We start from the raw sequence: 21,692 nt of genomic DNA, 5'->3' as shown, positions 1-21,692 counted from the left end.
GAGGCGGGGCCAGGGCGGCCCAGCCCTGCGGGGGAGGCTCCGCTGGGCTGTTGGGCTCGTTCCACTCCCAGAGCGGGCCTGGGTTCTGGTGGCTCGGACTCGGCAGACACCGTGAGCCGGGTCCCTGGCTCCTTTCGTCCTCCACACCGCCCCGGCGTTGTTGACCCGGCCCTGCGGGGCTTTTCCTCAAGGAATGTTTTCCCTGAGCCCTTCCCGCGTGTCCTCCCGCCCTCAGCCCGGGCTCTGGGGCGCAGGGCTGGGCAAACTGTTCAGAACCTCCGTTACACCGGGGAGGCGCTGCTGGGTGCATGGAGCTGGGGAAGGTTCGGGCAGCAGGTGCCGTTCAAAGGCTCCTCAAGGTGATGCCCAAGGTGCTGCTCTGCCTTAATCCTGCCCTTGCTAACGTGGTTATTCCATATGTTGGTTTCCAGCCCCCGGGAAGAAGCGCGGAGAGGCTGTGCTTTGCTGGAAGCAGCCACACGACCCCATTACAAAACAGAGCCTGGAGAACGTCTGACATAACTCGAGGAGGGATTGGATCTGGTTGAGATGGCTGCAGTCAAGAGGCTCCTGGCAGGGTGGGGTCACTGAACACCCCCGAGGGCTGCAGGTGTGTACAGATTCTTCTCAGCTGACACAGACACATAAAAGCAATTGAATTGCACCTGAGATGCACCTTGAATTGCACCTTTGATTTTTGTCTCTTGCTAACAATAAAAAAAAACTCACCAAGGTGACTATAGCACATATATATTTACACTTTAAGTGTCTAAGGGAGATGAATGTTATCACAGATCTGTAAAAGTTCCAAAATCAGTGCTTTCTAATTCCTTTCCGTTTTAACATAGCTATACCTTGCTGCTTTTGTTACCTTCTTTCCCAATACAAATTTCGAAAGAAATATCATATTCTTTATAAGTTTACCCTCCAGCACCTGGTAGTGGATTCCTTGGTATTGTTTGCCCACAAATTGATTATTTTAGTCTCTTCATGAGTCAGTGCTGGTGCCAGGAAAGCACCTAGTTGTGTGGGTCACTTAAATGGTTTACCTGAGACAGCTGGGTTGAAATGTTAACAAAAATTGTCAACTAAATTTCCAGCAATCATTCAAACTCTTTTTTTTTTCTTTTTTTTTTTTTAATATTCTAGGTAAATGCAAAGCCTATGGCTCTCTTCCCTCAGACACCTCAGGCTGTACTGGTGCTCAGAAAAAGGTGGGTAGTGTCTTTCCTTCTTCACAGAGAGGTGTAAATTTTAAAGCTTAATGAAAGCAAATTGAGTAGTAATTTTGATGTTCTAGAATAATCTGTCCTAAGGAATATATTCTCATTCTCTTTGCGATTAAAATAATTGTGTGCATGTTATACTTTTTATCTTCTCCTTCAGCTTTGAAACCTGTCTTGCAGAGATCAGGGCTTATCTCTTGTCTCAAGGGTTTCAGCCTCAGTGACTGGTTGAAATTAGGCTCAGTTACAGAAAGTCTCTACTAGAAAGTTTCTGAGGAGAATCTTGGTTCCCTATGGCATCCCAGCCATGCTGCTGGCAAGCTAAGGTATCTCTCTGGGCTCTTACAGCACAGCATGTTTTCAGCAGTTCAGTTTCATACAAATGCTCCTCCCATCCTTTCACCTTGCTCCTTTACAGTGACCACTGAATTAACTGGCACTGAGCCCTTCCAGGACCAGGGTCTTATGAAGAAAGTCAGGCTGGCCTTAAAGCAGATTGGCTTTTCTTAATTGCTCAGATCCTGCCCCTTACAAAGCCCAGGCTGTGGAGTGTGAACTGCAGATAGATCACAGAGTTCAGAGCAATCTGGACACTCAAACATTGCCCTGATTTTTTTCTCCTCTCACACAATTTCCTAACAATGCTCTCGTCCTCCACTGCTTTCTTCTGTTGACAAGCAGTATTGTGTCTTTTGGAGTGATGAAAGGCAAAGGCACTGAACAGCATCATCAACACGTGGCAGTTCCTTTCATTTTTAATTAAATATATGACAGCCAATGGACCAATAATGTACCTAAATAAACCACATTCATAGAACAAAGGAAGAAGACACTCTTGAGCACTAGGTTTAATACACAGCGGGTATCCAACGGATACAACAGAAAAGTTAATTCATTCAGAATTGTAAGGAAGCAACAGTTGTGCATTTTGATTTTTTTGCTCAGTTTCACCAGGTACAAACATTTGAACCAAGCCTCAGCATCAGGCAGGTCCATGGACAGAGTAAAAGGAGATGCTTGCTCATTATAACTGAGGGTATTTTCATTGCAAAACAAGGAAATACATATTTAATTAGCTTAAAAACTTTTTTTTAAAACAAGGAAAGAGTTACAGAGAGGATCAGTGACAATTACATGAAATCAAAACAGTCTGCTAAAGGAGAAGTGTTTCAGTTCAGCAGAGTATCTCCCTCATTCCTTAAGTGCTCTCTTCTCCTTCAGCCCTTATGTTGCTTTTCATTTATTCCTGATGACTATTGCCCTCTGTGCTTCATCCACATACATGGTTGTCGTGGAGACCAGCTGTTTCCCCACTTTTAATTCTCTTTTTCCAGCACAAGCTGTCCTCTAACACCTGAGTTGTGGCAGACTCCTCCCTAAACAGTCTCAAGGAAATGTCTTTTCTATGGGTAGTGCCTGACTGCACTGCCCTCTAGCTCTTGCCCTGCTGGTAATTAATTGCCTTCTTCAGGTAATGGGAGGGAATTGACTCACAGCTCCAAGACTTTTCTTCCCACTCATCTTTTGCAGAGACCAGAGTGACAGCAGCAGAAGCCCAGCCAAGGTGACAAGCTGGGTAGGATTCAGTGCTGAAGAGGATAATTTCAGTAGGAAGGTGCAGGGAAACAGCAGCCATGGTGCAGATGAATTATCTGCAGTGTTCTGATTGCCACAAATATCAGTGCTAAACTTTCTTGGCTTGGTCTAGATGAGAAAGTCTGGTGCTTCTGGGTGTTAAACATCATCCAAGTAGATGCCAATCCTTATGAGCAATTCCTCCCACAGATTTTGTAAAATGGAAGCACTGGTGGGAAGTTGTTCACCAATTTGCTCTTATCTGCTCCAGAGAACATGGACACCTGGCACTGCTGGCTCACTGACAAGGGCCACTGGAGGACAGGGCAGCCTCCAGCCAGGAAGGAAACCACACACAGTTCAGGTAGAGGGTTCCTTTGTTGGCACAGTCTCTGCAGGGAGCTACTGAGTTGTGTTCGTGCTCTGCTTGCCAAGCTTTGGAATATTAAAGGAAATGTAGTAGTGAAAACACGAAGAGTCTGAGTGGGTCAACAGCTACTGAGCACAAGGAGCCCCTCTGCAATATCCTTACATGCTGTGAACTTCTCTACAGCTGGATTTTAATTTCAAAAATAGAACCCCATTCTGTTTTCTGAGTAGGGTTGGTCACTGGCTGTATGATTTTGTGTGGAGCTGAAGTTTCTTGGCTTGTTCCTTTGATCCAGCAAAGCTGGAAGGCCTGAGAGGCATCCTTGGAGCAGTTAAGCATTTCAGGGTATCTAACTTCCCTTTTTACATTAAACCTTCATAAAAAATCTGCCACTTTGCCCTCCCTTCCTTTGCAGAACATTGATGTGATGTCTGCAGGCAACTCCTGTTCTGTCCCCAGCTCTGGATCTATGGCACCAGTTAAATCCTTGCCACCAAAACCAGTTTTCAGGTCATGCATTATGCCTGTTGTTTCAGTTAGGGAAACTGAGGCCCCGACTGGTTTCAGACTTTCAATTACTGGAACTGTTGGATTGTGCTCTGGTGCTCAAAGGATACTTTTAACTCTTTGATCCTTACTGAAGGGAAAATGTTATTTTTCAGCTTACAAAATCTTCAAGACACTGAAGCTTATAGGCAAAGCTCATGTTACTCTAACAGGGCTGTTATTCTTTTTCATGTGCTGCCTTAGGCATTTACCTTGCTGGTGGCCTGACTCAAAATCTTACGTGAGGCTTTCTGCGATTGCCCAGTTAAGAGTTCCCTCTTTCACCTGGGAATGGTGACAGATTTCAGCAAGCTGAGCTTTTCTGTCAGCCTGGCCTGCTTCCATTCATCTCCTTATTGCTGGGAAATTCAAATCTTTTTATCCTGGTTTGGGCTGAGGTACAGCTTGCTGAGGGTCTGTGAGCAGTGAGAACAGAGGTTACCTCTGCAGTGTGAAACAGCTTTGATGCAGTGTGGATCTTGTTAGTTTGGGATGCAGCAGGTGAGACTCCAGAAACTGCTCAACTTGTGGAAGCACTGGTTTGGAAAACCCAAACTTTTGGGGTCTCAAGGTCTCAGATAAAACCAAGCCATTGGTTGTCATTAGCCTTGATGTAGTTGTGCCAAAGTCTCAGAGTAGAGCCCAACTCCTGGGCTTGGATTGCAGTGAGAGGCTGGGATCTGCTCCAGCTCAGATGGGAGTTCCCAGCTCCACTGTCTCCCCAGTGTGGCAGCTGCTTTCTGGGGACAAGGCTTTCTGATACCTCACATCTGTCATCTGCCCCCTTCTGCTTTTCTCCCACCTTGCCAACATGGTCAGAATCTTGAGTGCTTTTTGTCAGTTGGTTCAAGATTTCAGTGACAGGAGCTTTCACTACATGGGCATTGGAAAGGGAATAGATGTGGTGGGTGGTACTGCCATGTGAAACAACTTCCCAAGGACAGCAGCTCTAAATGGGGATTTAAAGAGCAAAGCCTGACTCCCCTAACAACCAAGGCTGTATTTGCAGCCCCTCTTAGTTTTGCATCTAGAAGGAAGATTAGCAAATGTTACACAGCAAACAGATCTTGAAATAAGCTCATAGGGACACAAATTCTTGGGAAACAGGAAGAAGAGAAAAATACATTTCAAATGACTGCAAAAAAGTATAATTTGTCAAGTTTTGCAATCTTATGAAAACAATTTAAAAGTGACACAAAAATATATATAAGTTTGAAAAATACTTAAAAGAAAAAAGTACAGATCTCACAATACCAAAACAAATTGACGCATGGTTAAAAAGAAAAAAAAAAGACATTGAATAACACCGTATTGGCAGTAAAAGTAAACCTCTCCAGGCAGTTGTGTTCTGTCAGTTAAAGTGTCAGTTTGTGGATCAAGGATCCATCTCTAACGTGCTCACAAGGACAATATGAACTCTGAGCATTAGCAGAGCCTCATAGCAGCGACTCAAATCTGAGAGCAAAGTGTACAAGGGAAGAGAGCAGCGAGTTACTGTGCTCTGAGGCCTGAAATGTCCCAGCCTGCATGGCCATGGGCTCATCTTCCTTCTACCAGGCACAACATCTTTTCTGAGTCCCTTCTAAGGCAAGATTTGTCAAAGAACTGTGATGAGCAGTGGGCTGTGACATAGACAACTGTGCTGTTGAGTGCCTGGCTGTGAGGCAAACCACGGCCTTCTGAGCCATTATTGGTCTGGAGTGTCACAGGGGAAGACCAGCTCAGTGGGACTCTCCTCTCACCAGTGTCACACAGACTGGAGTAATGCTGCTGATGGGACTGGGACTGCACTGGTAAGTGCTTCTGGGAGTCAACAGCAATAGGGCCTTCTGCTTCTGAGAATAGGGGGAAGATGCTGGGGTGGAACAAAAGGTGCTATTGCCCTTCAGAGGGTGCCTGGAGACTCCCCACCTCCAATTCCAGCAGTTGTGCTGCAGTGAGCTTCCTGGGGAGGGAGATTATGATGCTACTGAGCACAGCTTGTGATGACAGACTAAGGAAGGGCAGAACAGCTCCAGTCTCCTCCTGGGACTTGCATGAGGGGGTACAGCTGCTCAGGACCAGGGCCTAGCAGAGTATAGTATGCAGAGGGAAATACTCTGTCTTTGTAGCCCTTCCCTACAAAACAGAACACTACTGAAAAAGGTGGTGAAGGACTGGAATGAAGATGTGTAGCCCTTTGTGAACAAACCTTGTGCCTTGTTGCACAGGCTCCCTTTGAGCCAAGAAGGTATAACTGGTTCTACTGATCATCCCTGACCTTCTGAGGCTGGGTGGGCTGGCAGATCCCACTGTACTGCCAATGGGGACAAAACAGACCTCTTGACTTTATTGGGGAAGTCTTACTTCCAAATGACCCACATAGAATTAGCAATGCTTCCATTAATGTGAGTCTTCTATTAAAAAGCCCTTAAGGGAGTGAATTAGCTTGAAAGGTCTTCTCTAGTTTCTCCATTTCTAAGTCTCACTAAAACTTCTTTTTTAAAAAGTTCTTTTGGTTTATCTCTCTGGTATTGTGTCCCCCAACCTCTCTAATCAAATAAATAACTCATCCCTGCCCCACTGAGCAGCCAATGCTGATTCAGGACTGGTGTTCTTGCAGACATCACAGGACCTCATGCAGTACAGCAAAAGGGAATTTTCTAAAAAGTGGGAAATAAACGTCACACTAGTGATCACACAACTAGGTCTTCAAGCTCATGGTCATTTGAGGCTCTCTGTGTGGTCTAAAATAAATGGTTAAAAGATACATAATGTAATTGTCTTTGTTTTTTGTTTTCTTTTTATACAGAAATCATACACACAGAACTTCAACCTGAAACTTCATAACAAAAAAGTCCACTAAGTTAAGGAAAGCATTTTGTTGTGCAAAAAGTCCCTCCCCCCTCCCCTATTCACCTTCATCTACTGAGGGTCTCACACACACACATAAAGTTTCCTTCCAACGGGCGAGTTGGTAAGAAAGAGTCCTCCCTATGTACAGTGAGTTAGAGAGAAGCTGGATACAGTGCTGGCAAGAGGCATTGGGTGATTGCCTCTATCTGGACGTGTCCATGTTCTCCTCCTTAAAGTTACTGCAGTGCTCTATAACTTTCCTATGGATAAAACAAGGACAAGGAGAGAGGGTTTAGTTAAAAGCTAAATGCACCTCAGCTGTGGGACAGTAAGGTAAGAACTGTCCCAGAGTTGATTTCTGTGTTAACAGTGTCCTGTTTGTATCTGAGACACAAACTGTGTCAAAACCAGCAAACTCCACAAAAGCAGCTCCCAGTTTGGAATGTCAAGTTATGGTAGTGCATATCCAGATCCAGTTGTGACCATTCATTCATTACCCCCACACCCAAAACCTCAGATGCCTTTAAATCCCACCAGGATTACATTAATACAAATGTTTGTCCTTCACTGTGCTGTCACCTGTCCCATCCCACACACTGTGTGTAACTGTGACTGTCTTCTGCAGGCTCCAGTGCCCTCCAGAATTTAGGAACCCTCAGCTGTGGGAATACCTGCTGCCCACTCACCAGGTATGTATTCCCACATCTCTACCTCTCTCTTCTATTCATCCTGCAGGTATGAAATTACAGCTCTCACTTTGCCAATGATCAGCTGGCTCTTACAACCCTCAAAGGATGACTCCAAAGAAAGGTGGCATCGCAAGGGTGATGGACTCTACCTTCTGCAAAATGCTCTCATTGTAACTGTGCAGTTGGCAGTTCAGTGACAGGCCAGTATGATTCTGAAGGCAGGCAGCCTACCCAAGTAGAGGGAAAAGTGATAACTGGAGACTACTGGCCTAAGAACTGCAAATAGCCATGTGGCTCCCTTGCTCAACAAGCCAATCTACAACCCAGCTGCCTGGTAATGATCTCTGTGCACTGCCCACCTATAAACATCTCTAGTATTGTTTTCATCCTCTTTTTCCTCTGCTTCTCCTCTCTTCAATTCATACCTCTCGTACACATCACTACAGGCCTTGCTTTGGTAGCCTCACTTTAGTGGAAGAATTAAAAACTAAACTAAGGCTAAATTGAGAGTTTGCAATGTGCACTGGTGTCCTACCGGGCCATTTCCTTGGTCTCTTGTCGTGCTGAGGCCATTTTAATCATGTCCTTCAGGAGAGGAATCCCACCTTCTTTGATCAGCAGTGGGCAGTACTTGTCAGCTGCAGAGAAAAGAATAAATCAGGTCCTTGTGAACCCTCACATCAGTGTACAAAGGGTGGCAGGAGGGGAAGGAGAAGGATCAAAAGAGTGAAGGAATTTCCTACACACCAAGTCTAATTAGCTTTATTTGGTTGTGCTGCCTGGACATTCCTGCATCATTCAAAAATTTTCTCTACCTACATAGTTTATCTTGCAAGACCTTTTCTGCTGACAGGTTCACCCCCTCAACTTCTACAGTTATCTTGCAAGACCTTTTCTGCTGACAGCCTCAGGTTCACCCCCTCAACTTCTACAGCGCAGGGAATATGATTTCAAAAAGAGAACTTACGGTAGACAGAGACCAGGTTATAGAGTGCCCAGGTGGCCCAGTGCTGGCTGACTGGGGAGATCCCTTGTGGAAGAAGTCGAAGGATTGGTTCAAATGACCTGCACAGAAATATTACAGAAGTTGTTAAAAATCCAAGAGCTGCTTCTTTCAACACCTCTGCCACTCACAGCAATACAATACAGCAAGGGATCTGCTCATAGATACCACAGCAGTAAATCCATTGGCATTTCAAAGATTCTGGCACCAAGGCTAAGTCAGTGTCCCAGGGCAGTGCTGGCAGGATTACAGGCTCCACCACTTCAGCACAGACACACTGCTCAGAGAAATAGCTGCAATGAAGGCAACTGAGCCCAGGTACTGATTTCCATCTCCATTAGGCATTTCCTCACAAGAGTTGAAATCCAGCAGCACTGATCAGTTTGAGGAGAGACAAAGCCAAAATATACCCAGGCAAAGCTGGCTGCACATGTGCAAGGGTTCCTCTGTTTCTTCTGACAATGATACTTTACTGTCTATACTGTAAACAGGCACTGGAATGCCAGTTCTGGATCCCTGCCAAGCACTAAGGGAATTCTGAGTACTTGATAACCTCTTACAGGAAGGGGTTTAGAGGATTCCAGCAGTTGTATTAACCTTTGAAGGGATTTCTGGTACCTCTGTCTAAATATGCCCCAGAGAAGAGTGAAAGCATGTGGTTTTGGGAAGCAAACAGACTTAAAAGGACAGATTGCAAAGGACAGCAGTATCAGAGGAAAATGCTTAGGCAGTCCCAGACAGACTATGGTTTTCCTGGACTACTTGTCCTGGGTTGACTATATGATGCTTTTATCCCCAAATCGTCTCATTTGTTTATGCTGAATAATAAGTTTTGCACCTTTAAGACTTGTTGCAGAGAGTGGAGAGGGGAGGGAAGAAGCACACAGTTTTTTTCAGACACTGCTATCACCCCTACACATTCCTCTCCTGGACTGTGTTGTCTGTGGATGAACAGACAGCAGGACAGGGCTCTCCTTTGCTTTTAGTTAGTTTTAGCTGGCTGAGGCAAAGAAGTTCCCTGGACTGTGTTTTTTTTCCTTTTTCTTTGGACCCCTTGGAACCTGCTCTGGACTGAACACCCAGGGGAGCACCGGCAGCTCACACCTGTGGCCACCGGGCCGGGCCTGGCCTGCGACAATTCCAGCACCAGAGGGACTGATCCGAGACTGAGTGAGCCATGCTGCAACCCGGGGATGGGGGGTTTCTCAGTTTGTCATCTCTTTTAGAGCGGCAAGGGGTTTTATTGTTTAATATTGTTTAGGTTCTATTGTTTAATAAACAGGTTTTTTCCACTTTTCTCCAAGGAGGTATTTTCTCCTGGACCAGTTGGGGGAAAGGAGCCAATTGAATTTACTTTCCTACCAGAGCTCCTTTGGGGACTCTCTCCCAAATTTGCTCTAAACCAGGACACTACTCAATTTCAGCAGAAACTTGCAGGAGAAATTCTGCTGGGCTGCCAAACTTCTCCCATAGGAATTGCCAGGTAAGGTGTCTAGTTTCAGCATTTTATTTAACATGTTTCAAAGGAAGATGTAAAACCCTCGCTAAATATGTCCCTGAAGATGTTTCTCCTTCACTCTGAACAAGCCTCCCTGCTAGGCTCTCTCTCTTCCTTTCTCTCTGTTGGTGTTTCCTTCCTGTGACAATTCTGGCTCCCTTGTGAGTGGGCCAATCTTTTCCATTTCTCACCTGTAATTGATATTTCTCCTGGAGTTGATATCCCAGCTCTGGATGGCTGCCCACATTCTCTTCACAACCTCTTCTCTGTGAGGCTCACTGATCGCCCAGGCCTCTAAACCATCAAACATGATATGGGAGAGCACTCCACAGGCATTATATGACACCTCAATCCCATCAGCTTTGCTCTCCAGCAGGTTGCTGCCAACAGAAAAGAGTCACTTAGAGCTGCTGATGCAGTAAAGATTCACAAGTCTCCAGGTGATTCAGGAGAAGAGATCAGAGCCCAGCTGGTCACCAGCCAGGCACTCACCTGAACACACTGATGAACTGGGAGGTCATGAGCTGTGGGCGGAGCTCCTTCACTTCTGCCACGTTGCCCAGGAGGCCCAACATGTTACGGTGCAGCTCCTGTTTCTCTGGGAACTCCTGGCCAGGCAAGGAACAGGATTATACACAGGTAGGACTCTGGTGATGCTGAGAACAAGCAACCCTGGGAAAAGGCTGTACAGCACATCTAGAAAAGCTCAATATTTTTGGGTAGTCAGCAATGGCCCCTTGGCAGGTGCCAAATGGTGCTGAAGGTATGTGTGAAAAGGGAGGATCAAAACCAGGCCCACTGTTCACTGCTGCTCTGCTTGAGGAGGCTGAGCAAAGATGGGCAAAGGGGAAGATGTGTTCACTATCAGTTTCTCTGTTCTACTGGCTGGATGGAATGATGTGAGAAAGAAGAACTTACACAAGCTTTTTCTTTCTTGTTTGTGAAGTGTAGGAAGTAATGCTTGGAGAGGAGCAGAGCCAGGGATCTTGCCCAGGCACCTGCATCTCCACTGCTCCTGTCAGCATCTCTCCAGAGACAATCAGACACTTACTTTCAAGCACTCCAAGAACAGTTTCATGCCACTGTAGTTAAGGAACATCTCACAGTTATCTGGGGTCTCATCAGTGATGTTCCAGAGGGCACTCCAGGAGAATTCCATCACCTGATCACACTACAGGGAAAAGGACAGAATCAGAGCTTTGCTAATGCAGGAGCCTGGTGCAAACCAATCACCTGCTTCCTCTCTGGCATCACCCTAGATGACTTCAGAGGTAAGAAAACCTTGTTGTTCACTTTCAACTTGTCAGTAAGTGGGTTTTTTGTTTAATATTTTTTCCTCCCTGTCACATTCCCCTGCCCTCACCCTGGAACGAGAAATTCTGCAGCATCAGCTGAGATGTCTTATGTTTGTTAGAGAAGCTGAGCTGGCAGTCTGGGCTGATTTCCATGCCTAAGTCGAACTGAAGAGAAAATACTCTATGTATATGTTTTTCTTTGAGAAACACTCACTGTTTTATCAGCCAACTTCTTCTGAATCAACTTTAGCATTGTCTGTGGGGAAAGAAAGGGGAAGAGTGAGAAACAGTTCAAAAATCACGGACCTAAAACTTAACCAGTCCTGCAGTATCACAGCAGTTATGGCCAATTTTCATCATTTGCAGAGAACCTACTTGATATATCTTTATCTAAACCAGTGGGATTGGGTCAAGTTCCAAGCTGTAAGTATTCACAGAGCTGAAATATGCCACAGTCCCTGAGCTGTTGAGTTTGCAGGTGAGTCAGTTTTGAGCTGTACGACAAGGTCTGGGATGTGCCATAACTGCACCAAAGCAACAGCCTTTGCAGTTCTTGGAAAAAGTGGGGGATAGGGGTTGAGTTGGGAAATTGATGCAAACTTGGGGAGAAGCAGAAGGAGACAGTCACAAGGTGGTCCCAGATCTAGAAATAATAATGTGGTGAGGTCAGGTGTTAGGTTACAGTGCCTTCCTGCCCTCACACCAGCCTGTCTCTGAGATCATAACCTCCAGTGCTTCTAAGCAGATAAAGGGGTGGGTTCCAGGAGAGGTCAGCATTGCTGGGACACTGGTTCCCTTCTGTGATATTGTGAGGATGGATCATGGCTGGAGGCATTTGATGGGCAGCTGTAAGGGAATTGTCCTGGCCTGGGTTAGGGATAAGTAGACACCTTGGGACCATACCAACCATGACAAACCCCATCTTGCCCACAGCTTCTTTGTGGTCGTTGTCCACCTGGCAGACCAGGGCGTTGCAGAGGTGCACAGCGATGCGCTGGATGGACTCGTCCTGCCGGCTCTGGTTGAGAATGTTGAGCAGCAGCTCGTTCACTCGGCGGTACTGGAACTCCAGCTCCTCGGGAATGCTGAAGTTACACAGTGTCAGGCAGCAGTTCCGCTGCACCTGGGGCAAAAGGAAGTAAACACTGGGCCAAGTGGCTACAAAAGCACAGACCCCACCATCTCATGTTTCCTTGCTGCTTGGTACTGAAAGCATCTTCTTGCCTGACTACAACTGCTGAGATTTCTGTTACCCTCTGATCTCGTGCTGTGCTTTAGCCATGCTCCATGACTGCCACTCCAGTCTCACAAGACCACCCAATTATTCAGGGCCTATTGCTTTCCAAGCCAGTTCCTCACTGCCTATTGGCTCTCTACACAGCTGACTTCCAGCACAGAGACTTGAGATGTTTCTTTCTGTTGACTCAACATGCCCTTTACCCACAACAATTTCACCCCACAGTCAGTGCTGGGTATCTGTGTGTCACACACATGCTTTGACCACTGTTCATGTATAAAAAGGAGCACACTGCACGTAATCCCCACCGCTGAGCGGAGACCAGGAGCAGACCTGGGCAGGCAGTAACTTCTCTGCCTTGTTTAACTCCCTGCAGGCAGAGGAAACCCAAATGCTGACACCAGGCTGAAGAATTGATATAGGGAGAGAGGACTGTGGGAACCAAAGGTGCCTGGGGTGCTCTTACTGTGACCTCCTGGTAGGACTCCATGCCATTGAGCACCACCTGGATGACCTGGCGCCGCAGCTTCACGCTCTGCTCCATGCGGTACTCGGAGTTGGTCAGGTAGAACAGTGCAGCGCTGCCCGTCACCTGGATGTTTTTGTCATCCTTGTGGCACTTGAGGGCTGTGATCACCAGCTGCAGAGAAGCAACGCAGAGCCTCAGTGCCACAGACTTGCTGCTGATTCTTGGAGTGATTGTTAGAAGCCCGCAAGGAAAGCGTGACCCAGGCATTGCAGGAACACGCTTAGGAAATGAAGGTACCCAGTTCCACTGCGCTACTGGAACTTCCTCTGGAATGGCCTGGGTGGAAAAAAAGACTGGGAATGCAAAATTCCCTTTGGCAGGGTGAGGCCAAGGCTTACCTGGAGGGCTCTCAGCAGCTGGCTGCAGCGCTCGATGCGGGCAATGTCGAAAAGCAGGTTGATGGCCCGGGAGGTGATTTCTGGCCGGTGCTCGGTGTAAGCCTCGATGGCATTCAGGACTTGCTCTTCGTTCTTGTCTCCACTCACCTGGCATGGAAGAGCAAGAAGAGTCAGGGAAGAAATTGTGAAGGAGGAAAACCAACACAAGAAGGAAACTCTGAAAGGTCAAAGGGTGTACCTCCCCTCTGCCCTGAGAGTAGATTCAGCCCAGGATGAGACAGAGGTTGAGTCACTTTTCAGTCCAGAGGGATGAGAAAGGGCACCTTTGGGACAGGAGGATGCTATTCAAAAGTAGGACTCCTACTGTCTTAAATCCTTTTCTGTAGTCATAGACATCCTCCAGGAAGGATGATTTCTCCATGCTTTTCTCCAATGTTTTTCAATCCTTAAAAAAACTATGTGGGGTACAGGTCTTGCTTTCTGGCAGTTTTTTTGCATTATGAAGTAGTTATTGAAAGGTCAGAGCTCAGCTGTCACACCTAAGACCCACAGAACTCCACCCTACTGGCAGCTAGGGTTCTCATGTTCTTTCAACTTCTAACAAGTTCCTACTGCCAATATTCCTGCAGCCTCCTTACCTTGTAGGCTGGGATATGGGTCAGGCGGCAGAGGGATGTTTCAAAGAGGCCCAAGAACTGCAGCGGTCGTTTCAGACCCCGGAAGGGAGCAATGCTGCTCTTTGCTGGCTCAATGCTGGGGTGAAAACACAACAGATTGCTCATGTTGGTACCATGTTTCTTCAGGTGTCTCCTGCCACAGAGATGGCTGCCAGCCCTCCATTTACTCTGACTGTACTGCTTCAAAGCTACACTTCATTTTATACGAGGCAGATGCTTATGAACGTAACTCTAAATACTCATCCTGAGTGAAAGGTGATCCTGAGTGAAAGGTGAACATGCTGAATGGATGTTCATACTGAACCAGCAGTAAGAATTACTGCAGACAGGATGCAGATTTCCCAGGTAAAATCTGTCCTGGAAATTCATTAGTTGGGGTGAAAATTTCCTCTTAAAAGGCTGTGGATTTCATTCATCCAATGTATTTGTAATGTGATAGACATGCTAAGTCTGCTTCTGTGAGCATGCAAGAACACTGTTTTGGCTGCCATGTTCCTTATTGACCAAGGGCCAGTGCATTTTCACCAGCTCTGCTGAAAAGGAGCCAGTACTGTCTCACTTTTTTGATTCTGTTCAGCAAGTGCTTAATAGAAGGGCAGAGCTCTTGGCTGATGTGGAAAACCAGAGCTCTAGGTATGCCTCTGCTGAGGGGCACCAGGGTTTCCAAGGGTTGATCTGCCCAGTATTCAGGTCAAATCTGAAACGGGCCTTTAGAATCCAAGGTCCTAAAACACACAGCCCTCCTATGAGTGCTGATGTATATTGACTCAGTGTATAAATGTTCTGTCAGAAGAGCCTGGATTTCCACAAGAGTAAGAGTATTCTGTGTAGGAAATGTGTAAAGGGCTTTGGAGTGTTTTCAGAAAAAAATCCAGCAGAAGATCCCTGGGAGAATGTGTGTGGGGAAAAGAACTGAAATACTTCAGATATGCATGGCAGGCAGATGGGATGAATTCTTTATTACTCTTACAAGTCCTTACATGTGTTGCACACAGCAATCACAGCTGATTCTCACACCAGTCTCTACTGTCAGGGGAACCTGGCAAGAGTTGTATCCTGCTTTTTAGTACTGATTAGACCTACAGAATTTGAGAACTCAGAAGAGGCAACTGTTCTTAATTCATTTTTGACTGATCTATCCATCCAAGCAGGCCTCAGGAACTGCTGTTCCCTTACCTTGTCTGGCCCATCTTCTCCTCCATGCTGGGGATAGTGCAGTTCTCCAGCATGGTGTGCCCTGAGATGTCGAGTGAAGTGAGGTTCACCAGGTTCTCCACAAACAAGTTTAGAACCCGCCGGGTCAGCTTGAACTTGTAGTAACTGGACAGATGGTCTCGGGAGATATCCAGGTGCCTGCAAGTGATAGAGAGAATCTCACAGCCTGGGAAGCATTAGCTGGGGCTTCTGCCTCCCTACCAGAGCCAATTGTGATTATTATTTATCATTATTTCCTTCCCAAGATACAGGAATGTGGTTCTGTAGGTTCTGGCAGCAGCAGCTGGCCCTGTGTCTAACCAAAGCACATAGGTATTTGGTAGAGGGCTACTTGGAATGGACCACAGTGAATCATCTAGCCACACATCACAAAGGAAATTGCTCCAGGCTCAGAAACTGCCTTTTCCAACCTCCATCACAGCAGCCACCTGAGCATTTCTACCTGGAGATTTAGATGCACCAGAAGATCTGTGCATCCCCAGAAACATATCTTGTCTCATCCCACAAATTAAGTTGCACAGGTTTTTGTCTGCTTCCCCCATCTTATAATTTTTCCACCCCAGGCTATTACATTATCCTGATTTCTTTCAGGTATTTAAATGCTTAACCTTTGAGGAAATCTTGCTGCTAAGGGGGTGGTGAGACAAACTGACCAGCATTTTGTGCAGGTGGGGTTCCTTACAGGACAGAGAGATTTTGCCGGCTCGTACTGAAGACTGGAGCAAACATCCCACTCAGAAAGGTGTCTTTTACCTCTTGCACACCAAGTGGGGGTGATGGGGTCACATATAAGTTGTTTTTTTGTTTTTCCGATGGGAAGTTTCTGCTAAGTGGTGTCTTCTTACCAGCAAAATTCAGGCTGGCTTTACACATGTCAGATATGTACAGTGATGAGTACAATCAGTGAGTCTGTTCACAGGAAGGTTTATAAGCTGAACCCAGCAGTGAGTGCCTCTCTGACAGCAGGCAAGAAGACCATTCCTGAAAGACCTGAGAAGAATAAAGAAGGAAGAACAGATCTGCTGACCTGAGCTTGCGAAGCTGTGCAATCACTTGGATGTGCTCCTCTGAAAGGTCCATGTTGTAAAGCACTAAGGAAAATGCCACATCATTGAGCTGGATCCCAGAAAGGTCGAGAGCTGCGAGGGAGGCCAGGGGCCGCAGCAGTGTCTCCACGTTCACCCCCTCGATCAGCCGGCCCAGGTTCAGGATGCGCAGGCGGCTGAAGCCCTCAAAAGTGAAGTCCTTGACCAAGACCTGGCGAGTGGGGTTCACCAGGCAGTCATCCTCACAGCCCCCGGGGTTCTCTTCCTCATAGAAGATATTGCTGCAGCCAAAGAGGCTCAGGGAGATCAGTGTGTGGCTGAAGCTCACCAAGGTTTGCAGGCTCTTGGCTGTCAGCTTCTCACAGTTAGTCAGGTAGAGCTCAATCAGATCCTGAAAAAAGGGAATTCAAGGTTAGAGATATTTCACAGATAAAGTGCCCACCCTGTTTGCTCCACATCTCCCAGTGGGACAGCCTGAAACCATGCATCACCCAATTTGACCAGTGTCCTATGCCATTCCCAACACTGGCTTTGGGAGGTGAGAAGGGAGAAGCTGAGGTTAGTCCAAAGAAGACTTGGACGGCAAAGGATGGAGCCTTGGGAACCTCTGGGTGTCTGGAAATCCAGCCTGTGCAGCAATGCTGCCATGTGATGTGGCAGCTGTGCAGCCCCACCTGCTTCCTGATGGCCTCCAGGTCCTGGTCCTGCACAATGTGCTCCCGCAGGTGGATCCGAGCTAGCCTGGTGCTCCTTGGGTCTGAGAAGAGGGTGAAGAAGCTTTCATGGGGTTCAAAGATGCTGTCTGTCTTCACCAGCTCCACGTACCTGTGTGGGGCAATGGTGTTAGCACAGCACAGGCTCAGCCACAGCTCTGGAACCTGCACTGGTGACAAAGAAGTGTGACAGTTGTGAGCACACACCAACCCACCCCCTCCCAGCATCACCCAGACCAGCCTTTGGGGCAAAGCAGCTCACCCATCTCTTCTGGCACAGAACCAAGAGTCCCTAGGAAAATCTTGGGCAAAGATTTGTGCAGGACTCAGTGTGTGTGAGCAAACTGGATTCTGGCAGGCACAGACTCCAGGCATTTTTCCCTAGCTGTTTAAACGTAGTAATTTGATTTCCCCCCCCACCATTTTTCAGAAAATTAGCTGGCCAGAATTCTCTGCCAGACTTTGTGAGCACAAGTTCAGCCAAGAGAGACTGTAACAGCCAAATTACATAAATCCTGGAAACAAGTTGCTTTATAAAACTATGGGAGCAGCAGCCTTAAAACTTAACATCTGTTATCACTTTGGACTCTTATTTCTCTGCTTGGACGGAGTGTTGTAACGCTTCAGTGATAGGAAATGGGAAAGCTTCTTTGCTGCTCACTGACATTCTAGGAAGAAGCAGTGACTGTTTCACTCTGGGTTTACTCTTTTCATTTCCCTTTTTACAGCATCACATTGAGCTCTGACTAACTTAGAAAGGGTGACTACCACAGAAATTAGAACGATAGCAGTACAAAAGGGAACACTTCCTTCTGAAGTTCGTGCAAACCCTTATTTGCCAATATGATCAACTGGAGAACTGTATGCTCCCCTTCTCTGAGCTCCCAGCTCCCTCCCAAACCAGGCCTGAAACGTACTCATTGACAAGCTTGTCACAGATCTCGCTTGGCAGGAAGATGTCGGGATGGAGCCGCAGCGTTTCGTTGTCCAGGAGGTAGCAGAGAGTCCCCTCCAGGTTGCGAAGGCAGTAATCAGTGCACAAGGTCATCAGAGACTCAGGACTGTCAGATGCCATCTTGAGGGAAATTATGGGAAAGGGAAGAGCAGAAGGAAGCGTTTGATGCAGGAGATCCTTCCCTCAAATGAAGTCCTGGGATGAATTTATGGGGCCATCAGGATAGCTATAAGCAGAGAAGGGGAAAAAGATGCATTGAGAAAGGCACAACTGCAAGTGTCCCACAAAGCTGTCACAGCAGCAGGATGTTGTATTTACAGATCATCACTGGCTGACCTCAAAAGGACCTGCAGCAGTTTGACCCCTCTGGCAGTGTGCCCTTAATTCTTTGATATTCCCACTCCAAGGGGACACTGTGAGAATGAGTTTGTGTGATGTGTTTGGAAATCAGACTACACAGCAAAATGTTTCCTCATTGCAGGGTTATCTGGCTGACAAAGGCCCTCAGAAAGGGAAGTGGTAGAAGCCATGTTGCTTGGTTTCCTTCAGGGTGGGTTGGATAAACCAGCAGAACATTTACTGTCAGCATAATCCTTTGTAAGGCACTGGTGGGATCTGTGGCCCCTATCTCCTGCCTGTCATTCTCTTTGCCAACATTCCAAGTCAAGTTTCATTTTTAAGGTCAGTGTTTCTCTGTAGTGCCAAGCCAGAAACTTCATGCAAATCCTTGAACTAGTGGGTGAAGTGGATCAGAAGCCAGAGGGAAAGACAGACTGGTCTGGGATCCCACTGAGTGCAAAGGCAAGGATTGTGACTGTGCTGGACACCTCTACATCCAGCTCACCCTCACCACCCCAAATCTGTCACAAAGAGCGACTAAACTGGAAAAAGGCAAAGTGCTTTTGCCCTTCTTCATTTTTAGAACAGGATAAAGGACGGGTGAGGCAGACAACTGGGGGAAGCTATTCCTGTTTTCTGATTTGAAATGATCTGGCTGCTCTGGTATCAAGACTTGCTCAGTGGGGCCCCAAGGGACTTCTCAGAGAAGCTAGCTTGAAGACCAACAGTGACATTTCACTTTCAAAGGATCAAATCCCATTATAAGCAAACCTAAAATTTTCTAAATATTTCCACAGATACAAAAAATTGCATTGAAATGTTTATTTTTGATATTAAACCTATGTCTTATCAAAAGTCTGTCCCCGCTAGCCCTGAGAACACTGATGCTGTGGAGGTAGTTGTATTCTCTGCACCACAGCTGAGAAGCCATTGCTGGAGAAGTTGTTGCAAAATGTCCTGAACCATATTCTGTTTCTGATCTTTATCCTGCAGCTGCAAATAGCAGGACACTTGTGTGTCACCAGCTCTCCGCTCCTCTAAAGCCTCTGCTGCTCTCTTTCCTTCATTTCTGTGGTATCAGTACAAGACAGAAGAGTTTAACTCCCATTCCTCAGCTTAATCACTCTAAAAGGTAATGCTGAGGCAAAAAAACCCCAAAACTTCAGCAATCATGAAAATTATACTTTAAACTCTCTCCAATCATGGTGTTAAGGGTGGAACTTGCTCTTTTGGTCACTAAGTGCTGACAGGGGGTCACAAGAACATAAAACTGAGGCTTCTCAATAGTGCCACAATAGCTCCATTGAGGTGCACGAGGTCCAATCAATGAAAATGGAGAGTTTTCAACTTTGATAAAGGAGGAGCTTCACAATCCACAGTTCTCACCTTTGGAGTTAACTAAGATGAGAAGTCAAGGCTGAAATGTGCCTGACAATACTGAGTGCACAGTATTGTCTCCCTGGCTGGGAGGTCCTGGCTAAGGGAATGCAGGTGGGAGGAAGCTGTCCTGTGTCTGCTTTGGAGATGAATTGGCCTCACCTCCAGAACAAGTCCCTCTCGCAGATTTTGCCTGAAGCTTGCTGGAGAGAATCTTTCCAGAAAGGCAAGATCAACAGGAAGATCTGAACCAGCTGGGAAGCGTGTTCTGCTGTCCCTACCAGTTCCCCTGTGCCATCAGACAGGAGGTCCCTGCAGCCAGTGTTCTTCCACTGTTTACTACAGACGGCCAGAGAACTCGAAAACAAATTCCCATTGACAACCTATTGTCACGTGCAGCTGGAAAAGGCCAGTGCTTGGGACTTGGCCAAGCAGCTCAGAGCACCAGAGGGCAAGGACTGCCTTCCTGTGGCTCTGACAAGCCTCTGTTCCCTCTCTGCTGAGACCAGCACAATGCAGCTGGTTGATCTCAGCCCTGAAGAAATCAGCTGCCCTTCAACTTCTGAGCTCCCCGTGATCTACCAACACAATCCCATGCAGAAGTTTAATATCAAGAATGGTTCAACTGTCCCACTGAAATAAGAGCAAAGAAAAGCTTTCAACCTCCTGATTTATTACGGATATCTGAGCAGCTGCTGTGACCTTTTCTCCCAGGAGACAACACACGCTGGCCTCTCCCTCCTTAGACTGAAGACATGACACCTTAGCAGCAGAGGGGGAAGTAAAAGTGCCAATAGCTGCCCTGATCAATACTGTCTCTAGTCATAACCTCCACGTGTGACAAAAAGAAAAGAACTGGTGAGGCTGAAAAATCATTAACATTTGTCTAACTGTTCTTCACACAGGATGAAGCTGCCTAGTGAGTGCCACCAGTGCTTTTCCAGCAATGAGCTTCCTGGTGCCACGTGGGTTTTGGTAGAGTTAAAGACAGATGCATGAAAAATGCTGAAAATTCAAGAACTGAAAAGTGACCAGAACTTCAGCTGCCAGTATTTTTTCCAATTTATTTCTCTGACAGGTTTGCTTCCATCTTAGTGCACCAAGGAATTGAATTCCTCAGAGCCTCGGGAGCAGGCACACAAAAACCCTTTCTGTGGGCACACATGTGCAGTAACAGCACCCTCCTGCTATCCACGGACCCAAAACCAGGAGCAGCACAAGCAGCTCTACTTACCCCCTCCCCAGCATCCAGGACCCCCCAGGCTCTTTGCAAATATTGCTTCTTTCCAGGCTGCATCTGCACTGTTACAGCATTCCCTGCTGCACTGGCACGTGAGGCTGGGGACCTCTCCTGGGGCTGCCACTGCCAATATCCTCTCCCTTGGACTTCAGACCCATCATCTCTCGCAGCCTCTCTCCAGGCAGTGCCCGGAGCCAAGCCAAGCCTGACTCACCGTGGCTCCACGCCAACCACACAACGTTTACGCTGTTGCTACAAAAATGATTGGCAAAGCTGACTGTTCCAGCATCAGGGACTCATCCAAGGAGAGGGCAAACAATATGCACTGACATGAGCTGATTACAGTGACTTCAGAATTACAAATGTAATGTAAATGCAGAGTTTGGCACAGGTTATGCTCTGAAGGGAAACTGCACTGTCACTTTAGCTGGCATCTTGCAGCTGTAAATCACTGTGATTTCATTAATTGATGGGTCATTGCTGCCTCTGTGGGGAAACACCATCCCTTCTGACACTAGGGAAAGTGAAGTAGGAGAAGATGGAACTATTCTCTATCCCAGCAAAGCCTGCAACTCCCAAACTTGTCAGGCAGCCAGACTGACATCCTAAATGAGATGGCTCTCACTCGCCGGGGAATGCGTTGATCTTTACCTGCCTGCAGTAAAGATGTTCCTTCAGCTCACCGAGTTAAATTACATCACGGATTTTCATTCCATAGGTCACCTGCCCAAGGACCCTACCCGGAGTCCCTGGTTACGGCTCTCTGGGCGCTGGTTCAGCTCACCGAGTTAAATTACATCACGGATTTTCATTCCATAGGTCACCTGCCCAAGGACCCTACCCGGAGTCCCTGGTTACGGCTCTCTGGGCGCTGGGGCTCCATCAGCCCGCGATGGTCTCTGTGAACGCCGCGGGCAGCGCTGGCCCCGAACCCGAGTCCTCCCTCGTCCCCGAGGCACTCAGAGGTCACCTCGCCGTGCAGCGCCGGA

At 47.1% G+C, this 21,692-nt stretch overlaps 1 protein-coding gene and 1 long non-coding RNA gene across 3 annotated transcripts; one reads left to right on the top strand and one right to left on the bottom strand.

The window, feature by feature from the left end:
• The first annotated feature begins 12 nt into the window (after positions 1 to 12).
• On the top strand, positions 13 to 7,338 carry LOC115947886. 2 transcript variants are annotated; one of them, XR_004081745.1, is made up of 3 exons: positions 13 to 610; positions 1,150 to 1,214; positions 7,288 to 7,338. It is a non-coding gene; the product is annotated as an uncharacterized LOC115947886 (long non-coding RNA). The 2 variants fall into 2 exon arrangements; XR_004081744.1 differs by lacking the exon at positions 7,288 to 7,338 and adding an exon at positions 2,757 to 2,821.
• Positions 1,964 to 17,993, bottom strand: ZER1 (zyg-11 related cell cycle regulator). Its single transcript, XM_005421308.2, has 15 exons — positions 17,710 to 17,993; positions 16,754 to 16,904; positions 16,061 to 16,470; positions 14,995 to 15,171; positions 13,780 to 13,894; positions 13,142 to 13,288; positions 12,741 to 12,914; positions 11,945 to 12,160; positions 11,252 to 11,293; positions 10,794 to 10,913; positions 10,235 to 10,350; positions 9,934 to 10,122; positions 8,209 to 8,306; positions 7,777 to 7,879; positions 1,964 to 6,812 (listed from the first exon to the last, which is right to left on the bottom strand). Exons 1-15 carry the CDS (start codon positions 17,865 to 17,867, stop codon positions 6,755 to 6,757), a joined length of 2,274 nt encoding a protein of 757 aa, XP_005421365.1. The 5' UTR covers positions 17,868 to 17,993; the 3' UTR covers positions 1,964 to 6,754.
• Positions 17,994 to 21,692: the final 3,699 nt, after the last annotated feature.

The sequence above is a fragment of the Geospiza fortis genome, unplaced genomic scaffold (assembly GCF_000277835.1).
Source record: "Geospiza fortis unplaced genomic scaffold, GeoFor_1.0 scaffold27, whole genome shotgun sequence".
Taxonomy (NCBI): domain Eukaryota; kingdom Metazoa; phylum Chordata; class Aves; order Passeriformes; family Thraupidae; genus Geospiza; species Geospiza fortis.
This window is presented reverse-complemented; position numbering and strand designations above follow the sequence as displayed.